Source organism: Ictalurus punctatus, chromosome 9 (assembly GCF_001660625.3).
Source record: "Ictalurus punctatus breed USDA103 chromosome 9, Coco_2.0, whole genome shotgun sequence".
In the NCBI taxonomy this organism is placed as follows: Eukaryota; Metazoa; Chordata; class Actinopteri; order Siluriformes; family Ictaluridae; genus Ictalurus; species Ictalurus punctatus.
In genome coordinates, this window is record NC_030424.2 from 17547917 (window position 1) to 17560535 (window position 12619).

The window sequence follows — 12619 nt, forward strand, 5'->3', positions numbered from 1 at the left end:
AAATTCTTTAACCACAGCAGAGGATTCACTCTTGTAGGTTAGCTATCTTGTATGGTATTCCGTCACATATCAGATAGATTAAAACTACAGATGCAAGAGGTTTGAATGTATAAGTGTAATGAACAGTGACCCACCCTGTCGGTAACCGTACACCTGACACAAGGGCTGATGTGTTTGCTGACTCACTGAATAAGCTCATCCTCTTTATTAGGTTGTCGCCCAGTCCTAATGACATGCTAACATACAATATACTGACATTTTCTTGTTAACATGTGTTTTGAAATGGTGTCCTGGAATGGAATTGTTCATAAAATAAGCTGTTGATTGTTATTTGTTATTATTGAGGCTTGCAAACTAGACTGGTTGGCCTCAGATCTTTCTTTCATGTTAACAAAACCACTAGGAGCACAAAACCCTTTGACTGAAAATATACATGTAATGGCATCAGTGAACAGTTAAATTATGTGGCTATACTGTATAGTGCAAATTCAAATCTACCATTTCAAGAAAGGTCTTAGGATCAGACATCTTCGCAAAGAGATTTTTATGTAGTTTTATACAACTTTCCAACATTACAGCAATACAGTCAAAAGTAATTTTAGTTACTTACATTTTCTCTTATATTTTGTGCTATACATGTGCGATCAGTTAGAAACATATTATGTTGGTAATAATGTAGTGTACACTTAAAAAAAAAATTGTCATTAGTCACCAACAACTCTGTCGTCTTGAAATATGCAATGTTCTACTGATTTGAATCAACTTTTGAACTATTAACTAATAATTGTAGTTTAAATGTCAGTACAGTGTGCGTGTTGAGATTGGGACTATAGAAAGGGACTTAAGGCAGGGGTTAGCTAAGTTGCTGACTAGTGTACTTATAGTTTAGTATTAGTGTTTGCCTTATTTTTAAGTTTTTAGCTGATGTTCGTAATATAGTTAGGCATCTGTGTCTGACACTGAGTTTGTTTGTTTGTAAGTTAAATTATATGTTTTCTATGAGGTAACTCTGGGGAGCATGGTGGCTTAGTGGTTAGCACACTTGCCTCGCCCCTATAGGGTTAGGGGTGTGAATCTCGCCTCCGCCCTTTGCGCAGAGTTTGCATGTTCTCCCCGTGCTTCTTGGGTTTCCTCCTGGTTCTCTGGTGTCTTCCTGCAGTCCAAAGACATGTGTGTACATGTACATGATTGACATGGGCTGATTGACATTTCCATATTGTCCGTAGTCTGTGAATAAGTGTGTGTGCGTTTGTGGCCTGCGATCGGTTGGCACCCCGTCCAGGGTCTCCCCCACCTTGTGCCCTGAGTTCCCTGTGATAAGCTCCAGACTCCCCTGTGACCCTGTGTAGGATAAGCGGTATGGAAAATGGATGGATGGATGTAAATTACGATAGCATAGGTTAGTTTGAGGTGATGCCTTACTTGATAAATTGATGAACATTTAAAGGATTTTTACATAATTGCACATCAAATGTATACATTTGTCATTCTCATTAATCTCATTATCGCGTACTCATGTTATGTGAATTGGAATCTGTGCTCTACTAATATATCTTTTTACAAATTTTTCTTCTTTTTTTTCTTCTTCTAAAGCTATTGTTGTTAAGCCATCATTATAGTTCTGTTTAAATAGTGGTGCTGCATTGACTAACAACCAATTGTGAACTTTCACAGTGTCGAAGATGTGTTGCACTAGCTAGCAATAGCAGCTAATATGCCATCTACTGATTTCCTGTTTCTACAAATGCACATTTTGCTCCCACATCTGTAGTTAGAGTTCCATTATAATTGAGTTCCAAGTAAAATAATATTTGGTCCTTTTCTCAGTACAGGTAATGTGTTAATTCTTGGTAATTGTTATCGTTCATTTAATGGAAGGTCCAGGACTCAGCATGGAACTGCCACTCAGAGCAGATGTAGACTTGATTTATTTAGGTAATGTAAGTATACATACTGTAGTGTATTCCGAGAAATAATGGACAATGGACAGTCTGTTCATCCTTCCTCAAAAATGTAGGATTGTAGGGTTATTTCTCTGAGTTACTGAGCATCAACTGATACTTTTAAGATGAATTCTGTCTCAGATTTAGCCATGTGAGGCAGTTCAGTGACACTGAGCATTCTCTGCTGGGACTGTACTTATGAGCAAAATACCTATATATTAGGCCTTAAGACTTGGCAGAAAATTCCTAGAAATATACTGAAATGTATATTCATGAGTGTTTCAGGTGTGAAAAATAAATACTTTTTATTACTTTTAGCTTTTTTGAACTAGTGTCCCAAGGAGATTAGATATTCCAATGCTTGTTCAGAAGTTCAGAACACAGTCCTAAAATGAGAGTCAGACATGTTTGAAAGAAATTTTGAGTAATTTCAATATGTTAATATGATCTTCATTGAAAGTTATTAAGAATATAGAGAAGGTAACAGGAAGGACTCCAGTAATGACATTTCTGCTTGACTCCATGGTGAAGAATTATGTGATAGGAGTGATATAAAAGACTTTTACAAGGTATGAAGGTCAGTGATGTCAGATGAATAGAATAGCAGAAGGTCACTTAATACAGAAAGGAAATTATGTAATATGCCATGAGCCTATAAACTGTACTGTGTAATATGCAGTTACATATTTCTAAGAAAGACAGAGATTATGTATGTCCTGCCAAAATTACCTTCAGTTCCATTATATTTTTTATAGGACTTTTGGAAATAGACATTGTCACAAAGCAGCTTTACAGAAATCCAGAAACACAGATTTAGATCTCTAATGAACAAGCTGGAGGTGACAGTGACATCCTTGTAGTGGTTTGTATGATGGTGAAGGATAATGAGCAATATTTTGGCTCTACAACTTTCTACAGCTTCAGGTACAGACATGGGAATGGGTTAAGCTGGTGTTACATTGTATGATTTGCTGTTGCAGACAAAAATCCTACATTCTAAAACAATTCTAGGACATAAAGTGACATGCAAACCTGCAGGTAATTTAGTGTCAGTGCGACCAAAGTTCTGGCAGTATCAGCAATTTTTTTTACTAAAATCTCAGAGTGAGACCGCTTCTGTGACGCTCATCTAATAGCCACCAATAGTCCCTTTTCACGATAACATCAGAAAACGTCCGCTTTTCCGCAAAGCAGTGTATACGTACTTCCGTTTTACCATACGCATGCTGGATACGTGCTAACTAACAACACGAAACACGAAAGGTAAAGTTTAGAATAATAAAGTTTACGTATTTATGGGTTCTTATATTTTGATTCTTTTGATAACGTTAATGAATAAAATGAAAATAAATAAACCTGAAGGTGATGAGCCTCCTCATTTTTCCTCATGGACCTATGACAACACCCTCTCACTGTCACCTCATCCACAACTACATTCGAAACTGTATTCCAGTGCAATTTTTTGGTGAAAGTGCACAACATTAACCATAAATACGTTACTGACTTTTATCTAACTATACACAATCTATAGCTAACATCAGTAATGTGGAAACACGATTGAAACAGGAGTCTGCGGTCTGTATTACAGTAAATTACTCAAAAATTAGGACTTAAAGGCTTTCTATTTGCAGAAGAGAACGCTAACAACTACCGTTATCCTAACTCCTCCGCTAACGTAAGCTGGGCTGGATAATACAAATGCTTAGCTTCATAATCAAACAGGTACTGCTCAATGAAGAATCTGTATCCTTTATGTTTAGGTCGTGTCATAAGTGAAAATTTGTCTGCAAGTCGCTGTACAGCATCTAGACGTATTTCTGGCAGATGTAGAAGGGACTGGGTAAACTCCACTGTGCTGGCGGAAGTAACTATACACTGCTTTGAGTCAGAACAGAAGTTGTGTGACGTCATGTGAAAAGGGTCTGTAGGAGGATGGCATAGTATGATGCGAAACTCACAGGGCAGCTACAAATACATTGGCAATACAATAGTAATGGTGAAATGTAAACAAAACATGGTAATGGACAGAAAAAATACCCTTATTACCTCCAGTTCACTTTGAAGAATGTTTCTGTTTATGTGACCCCATTTTCTGCACGAGCCCAGATCACGCCAATTGATGTAACCATGCTAGTAACCATGCTAGTAATCATATGCTAGTGACGTAAACAGAACATAGACTTTAATTGCAGGTCTGTGGTTGGATGATCTTCATCGTATAATCTGATATGAGCATGTTATCACACAGTCTGTTATAGAATTCAGACAAGATTATACTGTTATCATCTTGTACAGTGTGACAAGTAATAATCTGAAATGACTGAGGAAATTGCACAGTGTAAAACTGTGAACATGAACTATGACTTTTTTTCTTTCTTCTAATCTGTGATTGTGTAAATATAAGATGATTTAAGAGCTCTCAATTAGGATTTTATTACTCCTGTTTTCTACCAAAGAAAAAGGCTTGCTTATTATTTTTTCAGTATTATATAAAAAAGGTATTCTCTCATGACTATAAAATTCTTTATCTGCAGTTAACAGTTGAGGTCCTCTTTGGTATGGATCTGTGCAGTGCTTAGGAAGGCCCATTTTTGTAACATGTCTGCTTCCCAAAACAATAAATAATTCAGGACACGTGGTCTGTGGCCTAGAGAGAAGAATCCTGACTTTGTTCCCCTGCAGACAGTCGTCTCAGGTCCTACATGGTCTCTGGCTGAAGCTAGATTAGTTATTCCTGCATGCTTATTGTACTCACTATAGTTTACAGCAGACACACACACTCTCACACACACACACACACACACACACACACACACACACACACACACACACACACACACACACACACTTGGACTCACTGTTCAACCCACAGTTCTGGTAATGGACCCTGTGCATAACCATAACTCAGATGATGCCAGTTATGGTGAATCACTGCCTGGCAGGAAATAGGTTTTAAACACAGTTATGAGGATGTTGGTGTTACAAGATTATTGCAAGACTCCTAACACACCCACACTCTTACCGTCCAGTTAACTATCCAGCTGTATTGATTCAGGTTCCTATGGGTTATCTGAGTTATCAAACCCAGAAAGCAATATGATAGGCATGTATAGAGAACAGAAACATGGGTGTGCCCTGATATAGAGCAGTAGCACTGCAGGAAAAATGGCTTGCAGTGTACTGTAGGCTGCTAATTTAAGATAATTCTTGATGCATCTTCATTAATATAATACTGCGTAGTTGTTATGTCATTGTGTATCATTACGTAAGACATCTCTTTGTCTAGTTAATGATGGCGTTTCTTTTAGTTCCATGATATACCCAAGTAATCTTGCTGTCAGAGATTATTTTTACATATCATAACAATAACAGTGCTAATACCACTATAGCTCACTGTATTAATTTTTATAATGGATGCACCATCATTAATTTTTTTTAATGGATGCATATCTGCTTCAGATATTGAAGTGCAATATCTGTTGTTAGATGCCTATTATTACTTCCTAGCTGGTGATTACTGTCATGTTTATGTGTGTAGAAATTTAGTGTGGTGTTTAGTAGTTCTGTCCAGCAGAAAATGAGAGGCTTGACCAGTTTTTAACGGCTTTAATTAAGATGGCTTGTTACTAGGTATTTTGCAGATTCAGTAATATCGATTAATGGGTAATAAGTGCCGCGCCTAGCTACATGAAGCTTTTCAGAGTCAGTTCCGACGACATCTCAGGTCTCATGTAAACACTGCTTGTTATTTGATCCCAAATATAATGGCTACAAACGTACATTTATGAGACATGACACATGAAAAAGTTCTTATAATTATGCAAACTGAAAAGTAAATGTACAAACATATCTTTGTGCCCATGCACCAATACACTTGCGCACAATCACATAGGGGTTTTCAGTCAGTTTCAGGATGACATAAGTGTGTGACCAGCTGAATGATTGAAAAAATGAACGAATCTAATATTGCTGAAAGAGTGGATTTACCAAGATACATTAGACTAGTTTTTCCCATGATGAGAAGTAGGTTATATTTCTGAGAGGCATAATTGTGGACGGGTTTAGCAGAAACTTACTATGACTAATTACATAACCAGTCACTACTTGCACAGCCTTCTTTAGGTATGAAAGTGTGTCATGAAGCGTACAGTGACACCATGTTTTTAAAACTCTATATTGACAAGCAGTGTTATCCCATTACATATGCCATACTGACTCAAGTCAATCATATTTAACCCACAAAAGTAAAAGACACATTGTAAAGTAGGAGGAAGATAAAATGATAAAGTGATTTAGTGGTTTAGAAAACAACCTAGGTTGATGTCCTTTGTCATGGCTTTGAAAAACTTTATACTACTATGCTTGTGTTTTTGATGCTTTTTACATGGTCAAACATTAATTGCTACAGACACCCCTGCTGTGCCTTCACATAACATGTACCAGTAATCCTCCATAATAATTCATATAAACATCTAATAATACACAGCTTGCTGTTTAAAAAATCATCTGAAACACTAAAGCCATGCACCCTCACCATAGGTTTGCACTTTATTGCAAACCAAGTGTACATTTGGAGGAGGAGCATAGGGTTGAGGGAACATAACCAAAAAGTAACAACATGAGTGGAGTAGTCTATGTTATGAGCTACCCCTTTGTTCCTGCATAGCCTTTGTGGTTAAATTATCTAAACATGGAAGCCACTGTGGCATGGTTATATCTTTATAACTCCCTAGTTCCTTGGACTAAGGTTCTTGGCCTAAGCACAATGACTCAAGCCATATATTTTGGTTAGCCAACACACTGATTCTTGTTTGTTGTTTATTAGCATATAAGATTGACTTATCTCACTGTAGGAGTACGTTTTGCTGTCTTTGACACCAAATTATATGCAGGACAGAATTGGGGTGTGTCACATTTCACATGTCACACAATGTCACATTTTATTGTTCAGATTGTAACTCGAGGCACATGTGACGTTTATCCAGGGTTATTTTTTCAAGGAGTGATCTCATTCTTCAGCCTTTGCCTCATTCTGACACACAGAGGAAGTGAGAGTCATCTGATGGATCTTGCAGTCATCATAGTACAAGCTCTAAAGCTCCCCCTCCCCCTCTCCTCCACAGTGCTAGATTATGCACTGTTTAAGAAACATCAGACCAGCTTGATAATTTGATTTTACTAAAAATACATTTATGCTGTGTGCACTGTTTAATTTTTTAATGCAAGTCTGTGCACTGATTTTTCATCTTCCGTGATTTCCCCCTTGCTGCTCACAAGAGATAGAAAGGCTTGGCTGTATATTCTCTCCCTCAGTACATCTCTCACTCTCTCTCTCTCTCTCTCTCTCTCTCTCTCTCTCTCTCTCTCTCTCTCTCTCTCTCTCTTGCTCGCTCGATGTGTCTCTCACACACACATGTGGGTAAGATGAGTGCCACTCTGTGGCTGTCACTGTCTCAGCAGGACTTTAAGAGGAGGAAGTCCCGATTTCAGTCTTTTGGAATAAATGTGGTTAAGTTCTTTAGGCAGCTGGAATATCCAAGATTCTCTAAAGCTGGAAGACTGTTTGAAGAATGTTTGCAGAGTGAGGTTGTCTTCCACTGAACAGCACAGTGGTACGTCCCCTGTCCTGCTGCGTATAACTGAGCACCCATTACACATTTACTTCCTTATAGAGATAGGTATAGGAACTGTCTTGTGAGTGTGTGTAATTTGTGCCAATACACATTGCAGATGTTTTACAGTTAATACCAGTATGAATATACAGTAGTTTGCAACTAATACAAATATGAAGTCATTTGTACCAGTGTTCTTGCTGGCCTTTGTATTTTATTTTTACATCTGAAGCAATTCCACGCCTGTCATTCGCAAAGGCAAAGCGACGTACACTCTAGACAGAGTGGGAATTTCAGGAAGTCATATTGCCTGAATGAATCGACTAATTGACTACTGACTACTTGACTGTGGATATTGACTTCCTACAGCATATCAAGATCTACAGTGATTTTTTGTCTTATTTTAAGTTATCTTCATTTGTGTCTTTTTATCTGCCCAAAGGCTGTTCATTTTATAGGAATCAATTCATATACAAAGTGACTGCTATGACCATTGTGGAATTATGTAAATGTACACATTTAAGTGAATTATCAATCGTTAGACATATTTGTGTCAACTGAATTCCACTAAATCCATGTCTGACTTACTATCTGGGAAACAGAAGTGTACAGAATAAGAATCATAAGATGACACAAAAAAATTGATTTATTAGTTGATTTTGGGATGTTAAGTCAGTAACAAGGTAATATGTTGAAATAACGAGTTATTAACTCAAACTAACTAGCTGTTAAGTAAAAAAAAAATAATGAATCATTAAGTTGAAGAATTTATCAGTTTTTTTCACAAATTGTGGATCAGGGCTTCTGTATGTAAGTTTAATAAAGCACAAACATTTAAAAATGTTCTTACATTTTAAAATGAGATAATCTTCTCAGAGGTCATCGCATGTCAGTATCTTTGGGAGGTATAAAGAATTAAGGAATGAAAGTATCAGGAAAAACAGATTAGCAAGAATTTCACTTTTTAACCACATAGCTGGAATATGTAGTTGATTTATTCCTGAATGCAGATCAGTGCTGGTGAATTGAAGAGAGACGTGTCAGTGAGTCCAGTGCTTATGGAGAGAGCTAATATGAATGTCTGTGGTATCTTGTTCATGGCATTCAACTGATACAATAATCCCATAACACTACTTTGTGATTTATGTGTTGGCTGGTATTGAGAGAGGATAAGTGTAATGGAAAAATTGCACACATTCCTGTTTACTTCAAAAGGGAAAATACTCGAAAATGCAAAGTCCTTGGGCATGTTATTGAGCAAGCGATGGACAATTTGTATGCCAGCAGAGCATGAAATGGATTGCCAGTGCATTTTCATCCTTAATCCCCTTTTAAACCTTAAAAATAAATCAATATATTTCATACTCATACACTTATATTCTCTCTTCTCCTTTCCATCCCTCTTTCCCTCGTGTCCCCCTTTTTCCTCCACCTTATTTATACTCCCCACAGTTTGTACCAGAGACTCCATCGTACGGATCTAGCACATTTTCACCATGAGCATTGCAGTGTCACCGGTGGCCAGTGAGGCTGTCTCACCTATGATCACCTCTGTCACTCCCACTTTGGAGTCCAGCTCTAAACAGGGTCCATGTGGGCCTAATGAAAGTGGAGTGCTTCAGAGCCCAGAACACCGCCTGAGGAATCAAAAACCCCCTCCCCTGCACACAGGCGCAGACTGGAAGGTGGTGCTTCACCTGCCAGAGATTGAGACCTGGCTGAGAGCGACAGCAGAGAGAGTGAGAGATCTCACACAGTCTGTGCAACAGGACAGCCTCAACCGGCATGTGGACGTTCACCTGGTGCAGCTAAAGGTAAGAGACACTGTTGCCAGATGTAATCTACATGCAGATGTACATGAAGTGTGCTAAACTGTGCAATTAAACTATGTTCTATTTTTCATATAGATCAGTATGGCTTCTGTAGCATTTAGAAAAATGTCATTGCCATAAATAACAAAAATTCTTTGTTAGCTGTTATATGTTATGTGCTATTAGCATTGGCAGATCAAAATCAGTGAAGTGCCTAAATAGTTACAAATGTCCCACATTAACCCCCAAATAAAGAATATTGGTGAGAATGAGTTAATTAAAAATTCTACCCATGCAGGGTAGTATCCCAATTCTGTAGGAAAACTGTGCACTTGACAGTGCTGGCTATAGTGTTGCAGCAACTCAGATCAACACGCATGCTACTAATTTACACCTGTTTTTCTGAGACAGAGAAAATCACACACAAAACTGTCCACTGGTAATCTCCCACAGATTAGTACACGAAACTGAATATTTAATCAGTCTTAATTATTAATTCTGAAAAAAAATATATTCTAAAAAAATATATTCTCAACCCATTTTTTTTTAGCCAACTTCTTATAAAAACTACTCTTACTTGTTAGCTAGCTTTTTCTTATTGTTAGCTACTTTAGCCTGATAGCTCCGGTGCAAAACTGAAGAGGCACAATTCTCTCAGTCCCCACTCAATGTCTTTTGGGTGATCTTCTATATTTGGTGGAGTATTATTTTAATTTAATTTCTTTAAATCATAAATTTAAATTCATTTAAGTAATTTTCATTTAATTTCATCAAAACTATTTTTAAACGAGCTGTAGTGCTGATTCTAAATGCGTTTTTTTTCCTTTTTCTTTTTTCTTTTTTTTCTCTAAGAGAATCTGTCCAGTGGAGGGTGGAGTGCCCCAAGATTAAGTTATGGGGTTATGGACATTTATTGCACGAGATGTACAAATATGTAAATAACAAATAGTTTCAATACTTACATTATTTGGCTTCTTATGTCAAATGTCAAATACACGAGTAAAGTGATGATAAATATTTGTAAAATAGCAAGCTAGGTTATCCAACTCTGATAACAAATATCTGCATTGCTAACTAAGCGAGCTAAGATAATTCACTTCAGTTCAGCTTTATTGTCATCATACACGTGTGTACAGTATAATGAAACTTAGCTAACCTCAGATGTAAACATAGGACAGGTATTAATATTATTAATTAGGTGAGTAACAGCATTAACCTGGACAATGAACACAGTACACAATGGAAATAACTGCTTTAAGGCAATGACGATGGCTTTAATGATGACTGTTGGTCTACCTAAGCAAGCTAACTGTGCTTGGAAGCTAGCTAGATAGGTTAGCTACCTTAAAATGCAACTACAGAAGCCCAAATTGCTAGCTAAATGAGCTAAGCTATCACAGGTTAAGCTAATGAGTTGGACCTAGGTTTAAAGTCATCTTAATGTTATTCCCCTGGTAACTGCTAGAGCTCAAATTCTACCCAGTGCCCTTTTTAAATAAGCAATTATATAATTGCTGTATGAGGGCTTTCTATTAATAGAAAGCTTGCAGGCTGTGTATATTTGTAGTACAGTGTCTTCAGTAAGAAGTGAAGTATTCTGGCTGTTCATAGAATAGTGGATAAACAAGACAGCGATGTTTGGAACTGAAGGCTTTTAGACGCTGCGTCAGGCACAGCTCTCTCAGCGTGTTCATTGTTAATACAGGAGTGACAGAACATCTGTTGAAGTCCACTCTTATAAGAGCACTATTCTTGCATCACTCAGATTTCAGCTAGCTCTGACACGTGTTCCTCTGATCCTTTTTCGTGTTTACAGCAAACACACTGAAGCCCCTCTTGTCATGGCTTTTTATAGCTTAGCTGCGGCTGTCAATAAATTATGTGTGATGGGTTGTAGCGGGGAAAGTACATGTTTGTTTTGTCTGTGTCTGAACAAATGTGAGATGCCACACTGTGACTTGCAGGACGGTGTTTAAGTGAATATGTTACTATCATGATCTTGATTACTTCACATATGTGGACAAATAACATTTCTACTGGCATGCTTAGATAGTTGTTTTGGAGGTACTGTTTTAATAGAAATTATTAGAATAAAATTACTGTTGGTTTTTGGTTTTTTGACTTCTTTTTACAATCAGGAAAAATAGGGTCTGGTTTCCTAAGATCATCCTGATTATTTTAAAAATCAGAAATCCATCAGGCTTGGATGCAAACCCTGGTTTCAGATTATTGCGTAAAACAGAGGCAGACAAGTCCAAAGGGCAAGGTAGTAATCAAAACCAATAAACAGGACATGGGTCAGGTGATCTACAACAAGACTAGAACTCGGCAGGGACTGAATTTTTGTGGTGCATTGTGGGATTTTTTAGAGCACAAACATTCAGGTGCACTGGAAAGATTTGGCGATTGAGACAACCCTTGAACTGGTGCCCTGACTACTGAACTAGGGAGCTGATTGAGACATATATCTCCTGACTTTGCAAGGTGTTGGTGAATGAACCGGTCTATTTAAAGGTGTGCATGATTAGAAGTCCAGAGAGTGTGAAGGGGGATAGGATGCTTGTCAGTCTTGTGATTGCTCATGTGATGGATCTTGGAGTTCGCTGGCTGGCTGGGGATTATGGGAAATGCAGTTAGGCACAGATGCCAATGAGTACGTTTACATAGACAACAATAATCCAATATTAATCTGATTAAGACAATACTCTGATTAAGAAACTATCATTATTGATGTGCATTACAGACATGTAAACACCTTAATCGCAATCTTAACGTTTTGTGTGAGTTTTCACCGCATTTTTCAACAGGACATGATCACACACGGCAGTGCTCAACTGTTTTACGGCAAACAAGAGAGCGAGGCTGCGTCCGAAACCATGTACTTACCTGCTATATAGTAGGTGAAATAAATGTATATAGTAGGCAAAATACATGCATCTCAGCTATTATATAAGGTAGGTAATTACGTGGTTTTGGAAGCAAACCATGGCTTCAAGCTGTCGTCTATTAGCACTTATAGCATGACAAATAAATAACTGCACTTGAAGCTTTCGTAAAAATGTAAAATAAAAACACCCAAAACTGTATACGGTACCATAACGAAGACGAACTGTGTGTTGATACGTGAAATTCTGGAGGGAACGTTGGACGTTGCGGCGTGGGGACGTAATGATGGGGTGTGCCGTTCTCTCTTACATGTTCTATAACATTTTACATGTTCTATAACATGTAAAACAGGAACATGGAAGGAGTA

General features: G+C 37.6%; 1 protein-coding gene across 2 annotated transcripts in view; it reads left to right on the top strand.

Annotated features, from left to right (window-relative positions):
* akap6 (A kinase (PRKA) anchor protein 6) overlaps nucleotides 1–12619 on the top strand; it is a 109753-nt gene that overhangs the window by 1744 nt on the left and 95390 nt on the right. For both annotated transcript variants that reach the window (XM_017477206.3, XM_047157685.2), the window contains exon 2: nucleotides 9008–9369. In XM_017477206.3, the coding sequence (XP_017332695.1) occupies nucleotides 9052–9369 (318 nt within the window). In that variant the 5' untranslated portion in view covers nucleotides 9008–9051. The remainder of the gene's footprint in view (nucleotides 1–9007; nucleotides 9370–12619) is intronic.